The 18,194-nt window shown below is 37.4% G+C and overlaps 1 protein-coding gene across 1 annotated transcript in view; it reads left to right on the top strand.

Annotated features, from left to right (window-relative positions):
- Window positions 1–18,194, top strand: part of CASP9 (caspase 9) — a 42,091-nt gene that overhangs the window by 11,914 nt on the left and 11,983 nt on the right. The window contains exon 6 of the mRNA XM_053690334.1: window positions 6,241–6,388. Within this exon, the coding sequence (XP_053546309.1) occupies window positions 6,241–6,388 (148 nt within the window). The remainder of the gene's footprint in view (window positions 1–6,240; window positions 6,389–18,194) is intronic.

An 18,194-nucleotide genomic window follows, 5' to 3' on the forward strand; every position in this document is an offset into this window, starting at 1 on the left:
AAAATATATATATATATATATATATATCTAAATACATAATAAAAAAGGAATTTTTCCTTATAAAAATCCTTGCTAAAATGCCTAAATAGCGGGGGCATAAAAAATATATTTAATAGGGGTGTACATGGAGGATCTATGGAGGAAATAAAAATACTTTATATGCAGTATTCCATAGATGGAAAAGAAAGGGCTTAATAAATATTAGTCAAATGATTAATTTTACTTCAGTTATAGCACAGATTAAAACATTCGAAGAGCTAAGAGGTGAATTTGACCTCCCTAGCAAAGATTTTTTTGCTTATCTACAATTAAGAGATCTCGTCAACAAATTATTACAGAATCAAAATAATGAATGGGGCTGGCCGTCACTAACTTATCTTCTGGATCTATGTAAGAGTGGGAATTTTTCAATAAAAAAATGGTACAAGGAGTCATTAAGACAGGAGGGTAATTCAAATCTGCAACTGATCGTTAAGAAATGGCATTTGAAGGGTTTAACAGAATGCAATGAAGAATATATACAAAATAGTATCACGAGATCTAATAAGATCTTTATTTCTACTAATTTTAGAGAAGTACACAATAATATATTAAATCAAATATATCTTACCCCTTCTGCCATGGCAAGATGGAATAGCAAAACGCAAGATAAATGTGTCAAATGCGGTAGCAGGGGGGCTGATATCGTGCATTACTTTTGGGAATGCACATTAATTAGACAATACTGGAATAAAATGAGTTTCTGGCTATCGAGAATATTAAAAAAAGAGTTTAAGATCTATCGAGCTTTAGTATTTTTTCTATTCCCTCCAGATATAAAAGAAAAGATCAATAATAAGGAATTTATTGAACTAGCTATTGGGGTGGCCAGGTTCTTAATACTGAAAACATGGATTTCGAAAAAAGTGCCTGCTATATCTGAAGTAAATAATCAGATCATGAAACAAATGACTATAGAGCAATGCTTATTAGAATTAGATAAAAGCAATGAAGTTGAGAGATTTTTCAAGAAATGGGAAATATTTATATATTCACAGTCACCGGTTATGCAAAAGAAAATTATCTATCCACTCAGATCTACAGAGTATGTAATGAATGCCATACTTAGAAATGAGCTACCCTTGGTATACTGAGCTAGGAATAAGAGAAGGCTGAGGACACTATACTTATAGTCCTTTTTTCTCTTTTTTTTTTTTTCTTTTCTTTTTTTTTTTTTTTTTCTCCCTCACCCTGTTTTGCTTGGTTGGCTGTTTCCATACCATATAATAAAAGGTTGTTCATGTAGGGAGGAATTAACTGTTTTGGTGTTACTAAGGAAGGTAGGGGATTTGAAGGATTGAGATTTTATTTAATTTCTGTGAGTAAGCCCGTGGTTAACTGGCTGGTATATAACATAGAAGGAAACTTTTTCTTTCTTTTTTTCTTTCTCCGAATGTAAAATGTATATCTACAACTTCTAAATATGTGAACTTGAGATGTAATATACCCCAATGTCCTTCTCCTTTGTTTTTTTTTTTCTGTACCCCTCATGGATTTCCTTTTTCAATAAAAATATTATAAAAAAAAAAAAAAATACACTTTATATATATATATTATTTAAAAATAAACTATAGATGCCAAAACTACAAGAAGGCAGCAATGTCAATATCCTTATTTAGACCATATGGCACCATAGTATTAAATAGGTGAATCCAATAGGTCTCTCTCTGCCTGAGGAGGCGTTCCCTGTCTCCCCCTCTATCGGATGTTTTCACCAATTCCAGAATGGTACCTCTGAGACATTTGGGGTCCTGCTCATGAACCACCCTGTAGTGTTCAGAGAGGTTATGAGATTTCAGGCCATCTTTAATATTAGTTATATGCTCATACATTCTCTTTTTAAAAGGGCGTGTCGTGCGACCTATGTACTGGAGGTCACAGCTACATTGAATCAGGTACACTACGTATTCCGTTTTACAATTACATAGTGTCTGTATATCACATTGTTTACCGTTTGTTGTGGAGAACACCTGTTTGGTCGGTCTATTGCCATTATATGCATGTTCACAGGCGCAACAATTCAATCTGTTGCATTTATAGACCCCCTTCGCGCCCCCCTCATTGAGCCAAGTTTTCTTCGATTGGATCTTCTTTAATTGGCTTGGTGCCAAAATATTTTTTAAATTTTTGATTCTTTCTAAAGATAAAGCCTGGTCTCTTGTCTAGAACTCCCTTTAGGATTTTGTCTTTTTGGAGAATATGCCAATGTTTAAGAATTATATTTTTAATACCCACTGATCCTTCATTAAATGTAGTAATGAAATTCATTTGTTTTGTTTCTCCATTAGCTTTATTTGATGTAATTTTTGCATTCGTACCTTTTTATTAACCCCTTAAGGACCAAGGCCATTTTTCAATTTCTTTCCCTTAAGGACCAGTGCTATTTTTACATTTCTGCGGTGTTTGTGTTTAGCTGTAATTTTCCTCTTACTCATTTACTGTACCCACACATATTATATACCGTTTTTCTCGCCACTAAATGGACTTTCTAAGGATACCATTATTTTCATCATATCTTATAATTTACTATTAAAAATATTATAAAATATGAGGAAAAAAACACACTTTTTCTAACTTTGACCCCCAAAATCTGTTACACATCTACAACCACCAAAAAACAACCATGCTAAGTAGTTTCTAAATTTTATCCTGAGTTTAGAAATACCCAATGTTTACATGTTCTTTGCTTTTTTTGCAAGTTATAGGGCAATAAATACAAGTAGCACTTTGCTATTTCAAAACCACTTTTTTTCAAAATGAGCGCTAGTTACATTGGAACCCTGATATCTGTCAGGAATCCCTGAATATCCCTTGACATGTATATATTTTTTTTTAGAAGACATCCCAAAGTATTGATCTAGGCCCATTTTGGTATATTTAATGCCACCATTTCACCGCCAAATGCGATCAAATTTAAAAAAAACTTAAATTTTTTCGCAATTTTAGGATTCTCACTGAAATTATTTACAAACATCTTGTGCAATTATGGCACAAATGGTAGTAAATGCTTCTCTGGGATCCCCTTTGTTTAGAAATAGCAGACATATATGGCTTTGGCGATGCTTTTTGGCAATTAGAAGGCTGCTAAATGCCGCTGCACATCACACGTGTATTATGTCTAGCAGTGAAGGGGTTAATTAGGGATCTTGTAGGGAGCTTGCAGGGTTAATTTTAGCTATAGTGTAGAGATCAGCCTCCCACCTGACACATCAGACCCCTTGATCCCTCCCAAACAGCTCTCTTCCCTCCCCCACCCCAGAATTGTCCCCGCCATCTTAAGTACTGGCAGAAAGTCTGCCAGTACTAAAATAAAAGGTATCTTTTTTTTTTTTTTTTTTTTTTTTTTATAGCATATTTACATATGCTGCTGTGTAGGATCCTCCTTAGCCCCAAACCTGCCTGATCCCCCCCCAAACAGCTCTCTAACCCTCCCCCTCTACATTATTGGGCGCCATCTTGGGTACTGGCAGCTGTCTGCCAGTACCCAGTTTACAAAAAAATATATATTTTTAAATTTTCCCCCCACTTTTCTGTAGTGTAGCTTCCCCCCCCTAAAGACTAAACCCCCACCCCCTCCCAGATCACTTCGATTATGCATGATTTTTAATAATTTTTTATCCCCCCTCTCTCCCTCTAACTAACTGTTCCATAGTGTAACGGTTCCCACCCGCTCCCTCCCCGTGCACGCGCCCGCCCGCCTCCCCCGTGCACGTGCGCGCGTCCGTGCGCGCCCCCTAACTACCCCGCCCACGATCCCGCCCACCACTGCACTTGAAAATCCATCGATGGCCGCCCACCCGCCTCCCACGTCGGCTCCCACCCACCAACGATTGCGGCCGCCGATGTCCGGTGCAGAGAGGGCCACAGAGTGGCTCTCTCTGCATCGGATGGGGGAAAATGTTATTGCAGTGATGCCTCGATATCGAGGCATCACTGCAATAACCGGAAAGCGGCTGGAAGCGATCAGGATCGCTTCCAGCCGCTTTCAACCCCAACGTCGTACAGGGTACGTCGCTGGTCTTTAAAGACCAGTTTGTGCAAGACGTACCCTGTACGACGTATGTCGTTAAGGGGTTAAATCCATATTTTTAAGATCTTTTACTTTATTATAAGCTGCTTCGATATTTCTTTCCCCATATCCTTTCTCTTTAAATTTCTTTTTTAGAGAAACAGCTTCTTTTTCAAAGTCTGTTTGACGGGAACAATTTCTTTTAATCCTTAGAAATTGGCCATAAGGAACGTTTTTTATCCAACTAGGGTGGTGATTGCTTGTAGCATGGATAAAACCATTGCTATCCGTATCCTTTCTGTATAGTTTTGTTTCTATTTTTCCTCCTTCTTGGAACAGAACCAAATCCAAAAATTCAATTTCAGTATTATTGAACTTTTCTGTGAATTTAAGGTTAACATCATTATCTTTTATGAAAAGAAAAAATTCAGATAGAGTATCGACCCCCCCTTTCCAAATAAATATGATGTCATCAATAAAACGGGACCAAGTTACTATGTTGTCCCTAAAGGGGTTGTTGTTGTTCCAGATACATCTCTCTTCCCATAGACCCATATACAGGTTAGCGTAGCTGGGGGCAAATTTAGTCCCCATAGCTGTACCGCTAACCTGTATATAGTATTCATTTTCAAACATGAAATAGTTTTGTTCCAAAATAAATTTTATTGATTCAACAATAAACATTTGATTTTTATCTGGGAGGTTAGTTAACTTTTTTAACCAATATTCAATCGATTGTATGCCCAAAATATGGGGAATATTTGTGTAAAGGGCCGTCACATCAACCGTAACCCATATATAATCTTTCTTCCATTCAATTCCAGTCAATTTACTAATGGTATCAGGGGTATCTCTAATGTAAGATTTCATAGACGGTACCAGGGGCTGTAGGAAATGATCAACATATTCTGATAGTGAGGATGTCAAAGAATTAATCCCCGCGACTATGGGTCTACCTGGTGGATTAATGTCGCTCTTATGTATTTTAGGAAGGTGGTAGAAAACTGCTACCACCGGATCATTATTAGTCAAAAATTTGAATTCATCCTCATTTAGAACTCCATGAAATTTAGCGGTGTCCAATAGGTCATTATATTTTCTGACAAAAATGTTAGTAGGGTTATGTGGGAGTTTTTTATAGGTAGATGAATCATTAAGGAGTCTTTTGGCTTCCTCAATGTAATCTACCCTATTTTGTATTACAACTCCCCCACCCTTGTCCGCTTCCCTAATGACAATGTCCAAATCTTCTTTAAGTTTTTTTATTTCTAATTTGTCCTTAGTACTTGTGTTGTCCTTCTTGATTTTATAGTTCTTACAATACTCATAGAAATCCTGAGTGACTAGGCTTTCAAACACTGGGATACAGTTTCCTTTAGAGTGTATAGGATAGAACAATGATGTTGGCCGAAAATTAGAATTTTTATTCATTATCAATTTCTCATCATGTTGTTCTTCCATATTTATGTATTCTCCCCCGGCTGAATTATTTAAATTCGCCAGTAGTTCTACTGTCTCCATATCTGCTTCTGTAAGAGCAGTACGATTCATGTTATGTGTGTCATTTTGATTTTCAACTTTATTTTTCTCAAAATGTCTACTCAGAGTAAGCTTACGGATAAATTTATGTAGATCAATGAACAAAGTGAAAGTGTTTGGTCCCTTGGTAGGGGCAAATGAGAGACCCTTTTTCAAGATTCCCATTATATTGTCATTGAAAGTTTTGTCCGAAAGGTTGAATATTTTTACACTATTGTCTAATGGTTCCAGTTTGTTTTTTGTTTTTTTGTTGTGTTTGTTTCGAATCCGTTTTCCTCCTCTACATCCCCTGTACTTCTTTCTATTTGTCTTTTTTTTGGATTTTGTTTTCTCCGCTGTGGGGTAACGTCCCTTTAGGGAATTGGAAGTCTGAAGAAGTTTTTGGGATCTATATGAACTACTCCATTGTCCCTTTATTTGAATTTTAAGACTCTTTAGTTACTTGCAGTAACTTTTAACTATGACTTTTTCCTTTTAGGTTTTTGTACATATTTATATATATTTTGTGTATATATATATATATATATATATATATATATATATATATATATATATATATATATATATATATATATATATATATATATACATACACACACATATACATGTGTGGGTTTATATAAATAATGCTAATTCAATTTTTCCATTATTAGACTCGACATGTTCAGTTTCCTGGAGGTGTTTATGGGACAGATGGAGTTCGCATCCCAGTGGAAAGAATTGTGAACTATTTCAATGGCTCTAACAGTCCCAGCTTGCGGGGAAAACCAAAACTATTCTTCATCCAGGCTTGCGGGGGAGGTAAATCATAAAGTAAAATCGATTTTTACATCATGGTATTTTATATCTAGAGAATGTTATATATGTACAACAACTGAGACATTAGCTATTTAGATTTCTTTATTTGGCAAATAAACCATCCTTAGTCATATTTTATATGAAATGTAATTATATCAAGGATGTTATATTTTTATTAAAAAACCTTAAAAAGGCACTTGCTGTAAGACAATGATAAAACAGTTCTTCAGCCTTGAATAATTTACATGCTCATAAATTTGTAATCTTAGTCTATGTCTTAAGAATGTACTTAATCGTTAATAGACATTCACAAAAATGTTTTTTTTTTGCTATTCTTTTCTATAACAAATAATGAATTTGAACTTTGTCTGAAATGTGTTAATTAACTAAACAAACAAATGAACTAATTCAAAATGTGTTCGTTCATTCATTCCTTTAGAATCCGCTTTTAATGGACAGGTGAACTAAATGAAATAATGAACACATTTTGTATTTATACATTGGTTTGTTAAGTGATGGTAATGGGTTAGTATGTGTGCATTAAATATAAAATCTTTGCCCATATACGTGTATAGCTTTTTTTTTATCATTTACCTTCTATTTCTCTAAGTAAATAATTTCGATTTCTTCATATACACCCATCCTGCCCCCACGCCCCCTCTGCTCACTTTTTTTTTGGTGTGTTGACGTTTTTACTGCTGATCCATTTAACGTCTTGGCTATGCGGCTCACATTCTTTAATGGACTGGATGTTCTTTGGTGCCCAAATGTGCAGTATTGGCCCAAAAGGGATTCCCTGTCATGTACATAAGACAGTCCTTTAGAAGGAGGGATCTAGTCGCCACCGCAATCTGTAGCTTTCAGCTACAGATTGCTATACCGACTGGTGGTTATTGAGCCTCTTATGTGGGGTGGGGGGGACTTGGCCCCCTCTTTTTGTTCTTGTCCGGTCCGTACACTTTGGCAGGGGTAGCAGCAAATGGTTGGGCCAGGGGACTCCTGCGTTCCACCACTGTGAATGGACAATGACTTTGTAACTGAACGAGGCAAGGAAAGCCGACAAGGTCAATGGGAAGTGAGGTTGAATCTGGCTATGAGGCTGACTAAAACTAGCTGTAATAAGTATATTGTAGTGACACTACAGAATGTGAAATTAAAGGGGCAGTGGATATGATGCCCAGTAATACGGTTAGAATAAAAATTATATATATACGCTAGTGTTTAAAAGTTTGGGTCACTGAATAGCGTAGAATTAGCTTTTCTAGTTTGAGAAATAGATGCCTCACAGGTCCTAAACTGGCAGCTTCAATAAATAGTACTTGCAAAACACCAGTCAACGCTGAAGAGGCGACTCTGGGATGCTGCAAAGAAAAAGCCAAATCTCAGACTGGCTAATAAAAAGAAAACTTAAGATGTGCAAAATAACAGACACTGGACAGACGAAGATGGGGGGGGGGGGGGGGAAACAACTGTTATAGACAATTCTAAGTTTGAGGTGTTCGTCTCGCAAGAAGAACATTCATGAGATGCAGCCCAAATGAAAAGATGCTGGAGGAATGCTTGAAGCTATCTGGTATGGTAGTGGCAATGTAATGGTCTGGGGGTGCTTTGATGGGGGTAAAGTGGAAGATTTATACAGTGTAAAAAGGACCTTGAAGAAGGAAGACTATCACTCCATTTTGCAACACCATGCTATACCCTATGGATGACGCTTGATTGGAGCCAATTTCCTTCTACAACAGGACAATGACCCAAAGTACAGCTCCAAACTGCAAGAACTATTTAGGGAAGAAGCAGTCAGCTGACATTCTGTCTTTAATGGAGTGGCCAGCACAGCTATTGTGGGAGCAGCTTGACCATATGATACGTAAGAAGTGCCCATCAAGCCAATCCAACTTATCGGAGGTGCTTCACGAATCATGGGGGGAAATCTCTTCAGATTACCTCAACAAATTGACAGCTAGAATACCAAAGGTCTGCAAGGCTGTAATTGCTGCACATGGAGGATTCTTTGACGAAACCAAAGTTTGATAGACACAAATATTTCACTTAAAATTCATTACTTCTAATCTTGTCAATGACTATATTTCCTATCCAAACTCATTTATTGTTTTTTGATGGAGAATAAGGAAGTGACCCCAACCTTTTGAACACCAGTATGTGTGTTTAACTAGTTTAAAATGAAGCTTTATTTTAACAATTTAAAAAGTCAGATAGGTGGGTCTAACATGTTTTGGCGTGTTATGCCTTAATCATAGACATGACCTTACTTAAAGGGCCATAATACCCAAATGTTTAAACACTTGAAACTGATGCAGCATAGCTGTAAAAAGCTGACTAGAAAATATCACCTGAACATCTCTATGTAAAAAAGAAAGATATTTTACCTCAAAAGTTTCTCAGTAGCCACATCCCATTGTAAAGGACTTCTAAGCAGTATGTCTGTCCCGGGACAGCCGAAGGGATGAGCCTCGTGCACGCTCATGTTATTTCCCTATTCAGTGTAAGGAAGTTTACATTGAAATCTCATGAGATCACAGTAAAAGAGTTCATGACCTCAGCACTGTTGATGCTAATTGACTGCTGTTCATTTCTTCATTTTTAAAAAAAAATTTTTTAACCGGCAGCTGAGTATAACTTTTTACACAGAACTTACTCTGCTGAGCTGAGGAAATTGTGAGGTAAAATATCTTCCTTTTTTACATAGAAATGTTCAGGTGATATTTTTCTGTCAGCTTTTTACAGTTATACTGCATAAGTTTCAAGTGATTTAGCATATGAGTATTATGTCCCTTTAAAAAAAACAGTGCGATTTAAACGAAAGCCTTCATTTTTATTGGTAGTGCATTAAAGTCACATGTTAAGCGTCTAATACAATACATGTTAAATACATAGTAGAATCTTAGTTAATGAGCATAGTTACAAAATATATAATTTAATACATAGCAACCAATATTATTCCTGTTAACGCACAACAGATTTTTGCCCAATATTAAAGGATAAAAGGTCAAAAAGACACACTAATCCTAAGACAATTGTATAAATAGTAATGCAATAGCGGTGCTAAAAATAAATATATATTTATTTTTAGAACTGCTATTGCATTAATATTTATACAATTGTCTTAGGATTATTAGTGTGTCTTTTTGACCTTTTATCCTTTAATATTGGGTATATATATATATATATATATATATATATATATATATATATATATATATATATATGAACCACAGGAGACTATAGTTCAGAAAATAAACTTGCTACAACTAATAATAAATGTTGAACTATGCTTAAAACAATATTGCCAAAATGAGACCATGTTTGACATTCAGTATTCACTAATAGATACACTTGAAATTACAATATTGTTACATTTGAACTGCCTTATAGCTAGTTTGACTAGCAAAATCAGACAACATTTAAAAGAACAATATCTGCTAATATCTTATGGGACAAGAATAGTAGCTTGAGACATATTACATGGAACAGAAATAAGAAAATAAATACATTTCTAGTACAGATTATGGCCCTAGTGTGAGCTATCAAAACTCTACACTCGATGTATAGACTGGATAATTACAAATATTGTACATTCTGAATAATTTTGGAGAAGGGTTTCCTTTATAGTAACCAACTAAAAATGGAAATAGAGCATTAGATCTAGTCCCAATCGTTGATAATATCAAAAACAGAGTTGTAACCCTTTGGTATACGCATGTCCAATGTAAAAATCCAGAATGCTTCCCTCTTATGGAGATATATATATATTTAGGGATAGGTAGTTATAGATCTAACTGTAAAACCATTAGTATTGACGGGACAGTTAGAGTAATTGTTACCCTTAGGGCTTGTTAACTTTGGTGGTTTTATTTAAGAACAAAGTATAGAGGAGTACTATATCATTTTTTGCTATAAATGAGAACATATTTTTCCCGTTTTTAATATTCTTTCCTTACTAAATATGGAATCAGATATACATATGCATTAAGGACAAAAAAATTATATGATGATTAGCCCTTTTCCAAAATGGATTCCCCATATAAGGATAACGAGTGTTTAACATCTTTGCCCTCTTCAATGATGGAGGACGAACGTTTAAGTATTAATCAATGACATCAGCGGACATGACCAATAGGAGGATTGCTTACCCTATATCATCACTAGGAAAGAGGACGCCCATCATTGCACTTCCTTGAAAAAGCCGTTTGTTTATAGTGAAACGTAAGTCGGAACTTGGAACTCCAGCAAGCACCACTACTACGCTTTCACAAAGGAAGTCACCAGGACAGGTATTGAGTGGTGATTACGTACTTGGCTTTGGTTAGCATAGTCATTTGGCAAGCTACCTACTACCATCCCAGAAGGGGTCGTGATACCACTCCCACTAAAATACTACATGTGGACAGATACCAGAATGACTGTATATGTGTAGTGATATTTGTGGCATTTTAAAAGTTTTTATGTGTTTGAATAAAAAGTTATTTACTTAAAAGCAGCGGCCTGCGATTGTAGTTATACTGGGAACCTGGCAGTATAAAACTGGGTGTATATATGTGTGTATGTGTGTATATATCACTGCTGTGCACGAAACATGTCTGCATGTGGATCTGCTCACTTGCCTGGTTGGTAGAGCATTTGCTGGCTCTGTACAGGACATCCTGGTTTTGTCCTTTTTTAAACGTTATGGAATAAAGTTGTTCTTTACTTTTTTATTTTGTCGCCTGGAATTCGTCTTCATTTTTCATATGGTTTAGTGCTTTTTATAGCACTTCGATTACTACTCTCCCTTTACACAGAGCGCCTTCTCTGCACCTTTTGACCTATATATATATATATATATATAAAAGAAAGAAGTGACCAGGAATGTAATCCTAGTAAAAAAGACAGGGATTTCAGCACTCTTTTGTAAAATAAGCTCAAACGATCAATGAATTTCAAAAAAGTGGAATTTATTTAATAGTGGAAAGGGAGCTCCTCCCACTGAGCGAACACCATCACCCAAGAAACAAAACACATAACACTATGTTTCATTAATAGCAATGTACCATTTGATACAGATGAGAAATAAATATGCTTTCTACGAAAACATTAGAGTTAGTATATAGAACCTGACCGGTCAGGGGTACACATCCAAATAATGTTACACCAATTACTGCCAAATTTGTTCTGTTGGAAGTACCTGTATAAAGCCTCTACACCCTGCTGCGCACAGAACCCCTTCCAAAGAGGTATAATGGGCAGGTTTTAATACTGAGATCTAAGAGACCTATGAAGGTACTTAGGACAGGAGCAGGACACAATTATATAATGAAGTCACAAAAATATAGCAAACATTTTGATATATATCTTATTACAGGGAAAGCCTCAATTTTGACACACTACATCCAACTGCTCACAGTACTCCAATCGAGGAGAATACAATCCTGGGCAGTACAGAAAGAATTTTTTTTTTTTTAAGTAAGGGATCTAAGTGGTCAAAGGAATGGCTCTCTATATATGCACAATGATAACAACGTTATTTAGTAGCTTAATTCATATTTCCAATGAAACAACATTTTCTATTCGACAGTATGTGTCATATAACGCTGATTCTGTTTCCAGCCATACATTCAAAGCCAGCAAATGGAAAGTTATAGCAAGTAGAGAGGCTTTTAATTATATTGCGTGTTCAGACGATGTTAGTACACATGCAGCGTAGTGTTTCTTTTAGTAGCTCTGAGATATTATAACACAATCATGTATAGGCTTCATGCAATGACGATATTAATAGGCGTAGTTGTAGTGAAGCAAGTTAGAATCTCAATAAAGCATAACCAGCGTTAGTATCAAGCAGCAGTACTTATTTTCTCAACACGGTTAGATCGTTATGATACACTCAACATTTCATTAGGCACCCGAACAGGGATCTGTTCGGGCGCCTAATGAAATGTGTGTATCATATATATATATATATATATATATACACACACAAAACAGGACAGCGGTGGAGGTGCACAAGTGACCCAGTATGCGTGATTGTGCACAAGGAGGGTAGTTAAGATTGGTTTCCTAGGAAGAGGTGTATTCCAAAGGTAGGTGCTACAGCCAATGAATAAATGACAGATGAAGAGCACTCTCACTTCAAATCCAGCTGCCAGGGTGCAAACAGGGAATCAATACTTATAAGCAATGGAATGCACTCACTGGTCTTTTTAAACAAACATGTTTTTTAATGTGACGTTTCGGGGACCGTATCCCCTTCCTCGGACAGTGAAACACAGTGTCTAACAAACTTTTATAACACACATATCCAATAAAACACAAGCCCCACCCCTAATAAGAGCAGAAAAAAACGCCAAGTGGTAGTCATAACAACAGTATTAAACAACCCAGTGTCATGTGGTTTTCATAGATTTAAAAACGTGTTGCTGAATGGTATACTTAGATCCTCAATACACCACTGAGGAAACAGTGTCAAATGACATAAGCATTGTAGTGATAGTGCACATAGATTATCATATAATAGTGCCTAAAGCAACACATATATACAAACAGACTAATCAAAAAACATTAAAACATGTAAACACAAATGTACCATTTGCAGCAGCATATGTACGTTAGCCATGTGTTATTATATACAAACTGGCTGATCAGAGAACATTGAAACATGTAAACACAAATGTATCGTTTGCAGCAACATATGTACGTTAGCCATGTGTCGTTATCAGGAGCTGTATAACGTATGCACGAAAGTATCAACAATAGCCAATCAATATCAGCACGAATATGAGGACAGAAAAAGTTACTATACTAAGAAATATCCGCGGATACAACCGCTGCAATCCGGCATCGGGTACGCTGACTGAAAGAGCACTTCGCATCAAGCATGCGTGTGACGTCACAGCCGACTATCAGCTGTACAAACAAAACCAGCTGATCCACTCGTTCCGGCGTGCACTGTCAGTGCAGGATAGAAGTAAAAGGCACATACCCCACAGCACAATATGAAACAATGAAAGAATAATAAATAAGAGGGAAAAATAGGAAAAAACTAGCAAAAATGAGCAAAAATTAGAAATAAAGGAAATTACAAGCATGAAATAAGCAGAGAAATAAAAGAATAAAAATAAGCACATAAATGATACTACTAGTGCAAATAGAATATAATGAGATTGAATGGGTAAAAATAGAATAGCAATGGACATGTGGATACATGAATAGCGATAGACATGTGGATACATGGAAAATAGAGATAATGAATAATGACAATGGTTAAGAAAATGTGAAGGCAAAGGTGAGAAAAAGACGTGGGAGGGATGTAGCAAGAAGAAAAAAAAAGAAAAAAGAAAACGGGAAAACGAAATGTCACAAACAAACATCAGGACAAAATGGGGAGGCAAAAACACAAAGGGGAGGGAGACAACACTAACGATTTGAAGAAGAATCTTATTCCGATCACCTCCCCATCTTAGTGGAGGAACATGGTCAATCAAAACAAAACGGAGATCAGTGGAATTGTGACCAGCTTCCAAGAAATGTCTTGCCACGGGTTGGTCGCTCTTTTTATTCTTGATTGCAGCCCTGATCGATGATCTGTGATTGGCCATTCTAGTGCAGGCATCGTCGGTCGTTTTGCCTACGTAAAATTTGGCGCAGCTGAGTAGATAGACCAGAATGTCGTGGTACAGGACAGCCGGTGGCTGATGGTATACTTCCTTTTTTTATGTGGGTGGCTAAATGTAGCCCCAGGGAGCTTGGAACTGCACTTAGTGCATCCCAAACATCGGTAGCATCCCATCTTCTTGGGTTGTAGCCAAGTCGTGTCTTGATAACAGTGGACTGGATCAGTCTTCATAATTAGGTCCCGTAGATTAGTGTTCCTTTTATATCCAACACGAGGAGGGGCCCATTTCGATAATGGTAAATTAGGATCCCCTTGGACAATGTGCCAGTGTTGGCGTAGACTTTTTCCAACCAGTCGTGAGTCTGGAGCATATTTAGTGGTGAAGGTCATACGTGGGTTACTCAACTCGTCCACCCTCTGTGGGGTTCTGACATCCATGCAGTTTGCTCTTGCCTGGCTGATGATTTTAGGCTGATATCCCCTGTCACGAAATGTATTACTCGTGTTCTCAAGTTGTTGAACTTGGTTATCAATGTTACTGTTTGCTCTAATGACCCTGGTAAGTTGTGCTTGTGGGATTGCTTATAAGTAAGGCTCCCGGGTGGCAGCTGGTGGCATGCAGTAATGTGTTGCGGTCAGTTGGCTTCTGAAACATAGTGGTGCCTAGTTTCTCCCCGACCTTGAAAATTCATAGGTCCAGGAAATATATCGATTCGAGGTGATGGTTAATCTTGAACTTGACCGGGCAATCCAGTTGGTTGAGAGTTTCAAACCACGTTTTAAGTTCAGATTCAGATCCTGTCCAGATCATGAAAAGGTCGTCAATATACCTTCAATAAAACGCCACCTCTTTCTTATGGTAGATATCCATCACTGTACACTCCTACCACTCCATGTAGAGATTGGCTAGCGATGGGGCCACATTCGACCCCATCGCTGTGCCTGTAATCTGTTGGTAGAATGATTTTTCGAATCGAAAGTAATTCAAAGTAAGGCTCATATCCAAGAAATCCAAAAGGAAATCCACGGAGGGACCAACAAATGGTATTTATTCATTGTATCCCAAACACAGGCTTTCGCATCCTCACGGGGTATGATGGTGTATAGACTTGTCACATCAGCAATGACAAGTATCCACTCGTCTTCAATCATCACTGATTTTGAGAAGATCAAGTAAGTGTGTTGAGTCCCTCAGATAGGATGTCATTTGCCTCACACATGGTTGCAAATAATGAGCCATGAATATGGCTAATTTGGAAGTGCAGGAACCCCTAGGGGAGACGATAGGATGTTCCGGGGGCCGTTCCACGTTTTTGAGCACCTTCGGAAGTGTGTATAGTATCGGGCAAATGGGGTGAGTGACGGTTTGGAATGCTGCTGTTTCACTGTCCAGCCATCCATTGTTGAAGCCCTTATCAATGGCTGTGTTGATTAATTTTGAAAACATCTGTGTAGGGTCACCACTTAATTTCTGGTATGTTCTAGTGTCTTGTAATTGGCACATGATCTCCTGTTTGTAATCTCAGTAATTCTGTACCACGACAGCACCCCCCTTATCCGCAGTCCGTATAATGATGTCCGGGTCATTGGCCAATGATCTAATAGCATCCCTCTCCATAGAGGTTAGATTTTGTTGAAACCTTGTTGTGGTGGACTCTTGTAGTTCCTGCGAGACCAACCGCATGTAGGTTTTAATGCTCGGATTAGAACTGTGGGGATCAAAAGAACTATATATATGTATATGATCCGTATCTTTAAAGTGATCTTTTAGTCGTAACAGTCTCTGAAATTTCTGACAATCAATGTAAGTGTCAAACGGGTCTACCTTCTGTGTCGGTACAAAATTCAAGCCTTTGTTGAGCAAGCTGATTTCAGGCTCTGTAAGGACCCGGTCGCTGATGTTCAAGACCAGACCTGGATTATCAGTAATGGGTCGAGTCACCTGGGAGGTAAAGGGGGTTTTGTCATGCCAGCCGCTTCTCCGCGGATGTGGCCTCTTCCTCTTGGTCTTTGACCGGATCGGGTAGTAACCCCGTGAAAAACCTGTTGATGTTCGCCAGAAGGGTAATTACATGTTCCCTCACTGGCCTGTGGATTATCAGATTCTGATCCAGAGCTGCTGTCAACGGTCTGCAGTGATTTCTTGGTGTACTGCCGTTGGCGTCTCTGTCTCCTAGGCCCATAGTTTCTCCTGTGTTCGCCACCGGTGAGCCACCTATATACCAACTTCTCTTTATGATCATCGCAAACGATGTTAAGTTTACGGTTCTTAAATTGAATAAGCTCATCCTTGTACTGTTTGAGCTGTAAATTCAATTTGTCCAGCCAGGGTTCAGAAGTGTCACTAATCATGACCTCTAATTTCTTTTCTTCAAAAACCTTAATTTCACCTTTGATCTTTTCCAACAGTGCTCTAACGTCATCTGTAACCAGTAGTATCAGAGCCAAGCTACATTTATTTAGGATGGCGCACCTTTTTCTACAGTATTCAGGGTTGGTGCGCCCGATGGTCGGTAAATTCCTTATCCGAAAACCCCTGGGGATAACTTTTCTCCTCTAATAATCTGATAAATAGAGGCCATGCAATTTTAGATCTGTTTCTTTTTTGCAGAGTTTTAGAAGAGCCAGAAAAAGAGTTAGCAGATTCTATGCTGGTCATTTCCTCTTCAGCAGAGAATAAAATCCTGGCAGCATCTCCTTCAGTCAGGGTGAAAAGTTCAGTGTCCTCAATATCAGGTTCCATGTTGTACAGCAGTTACAGCAAACGGTACACAAACACAAAACAGGACAGCGGTGGAGGTGCACAAGTGACCCAGTATGCGTGATTGTGCACAAGGAGGGTAGTTAAGATTGGTTTCCTAGGAAGAGGTGTATTCCAAAGGTAGGTGCTACAGCCAATGAATAAATGATAACAGATGAAGAGCACTCTCACTTCAAATCCAGCTGCCAGGGTGCAAACAGGGAATCAATACTTATAAGCAATGGAATGCACTCACTGGTCTTTTTAAACAAATGTGTCTTTTTTTTTTTTTAAACTTTTTTTTTTTTTTTAAAACAATTTTTTATTGAGGTTATTATGTGATACAATATTAAAGGAAGAACAGAGTTTGTCAGACATGAAATAAAGAAATGCACATTGACTTCTCAAATACAAATATTGATGCTCACAGGAACATGCACATTCTGCTAATAATAATATAGTTGACCATGGGATAGGAGACCTAAAGAGTTCTAAGCTGAGTAGTAAGTACTTAGTATGTAATTGTAGACATAAGGTTCAGAGATTATATGGGTCTCACGGACATGGAGAGCAGTAAAACAAAAGTAATTACCCGTGTATGAAAAGTGCAAAACCAGACATTCTTTATGACAATGGATATCTGAAGTATAAGTAAGGGTAACAAACGAACTGAACTAATAGAAATGGAACCTCGTTTTACTTTAGTATATAAGTGCGAAGCAACTGCTAAGTTGGTCACTCTTGGCCAAATGTGTCGTGATTATAATTTCAAATAGCAGGAGCTTTGAGCTATTGTTATATAGAATATTAGGGGGAGGGGTGCAGTGGGCAAGAGCCACTTGTATAATAAAGGGGAAAGGGGGGGCGTGTCCTACTGATTCCATAACAAAGAAATTCTAAGGAATATGGTGATCCATGCTGGGTCAGGTTTTATAAACAACTTGGGCTTTGTAAAAGTTAACTTAAATGTGCAAAATGAACACTGGCATTGAATTGTAATGGTTTAGTAAAAATTGAGGTAAGGTTCTATTGTGAGAAAATAGGCGCTGTCGATAATCTCTTGCCATCCAGTACCCTGAGGACTACTCATAAAAGTTCAATAGGAAAATGCTATATAATAGGGAGAGACAAATATGTACTGGAGCTGGGGGCGTCCGTAGTCTTCTGAGCGCTTTGTGTAGGAAGATACAACAATAACATACTTTATAGCCTTCATAATAAATTATAAATATCAGACGTACAGTAAATCTTAGCGAGTTATACAATTCGGGAATAAGAACACCATATCTATCTAGTATTAAAGGATATACATACTCATATTACGATGAATAACAGGTGTAAATTGTATGGGAGACTAATAAAACAGTATAAGACAAGTTAATAATCTATAACAGACTCTGGTTGAGTAATGTCAAACTATACCAACCTACAATAGTATAGTAGGTCTTCCCAAAGAGTACATG

This window comes from Bombina bombina, chromosome 8, assembly GCF_027579735.1.
Source record: "Bombina bombina isolate aBomBom1 chromosome 8, aBomBom1.pri, whole genome shotgun sequence".
Lineage (NCBI taxonomy): Eukaryota > Metazoa > Chordata > Amphibia > Anura > Bombinatoridae > Bombina > Bombina bombina.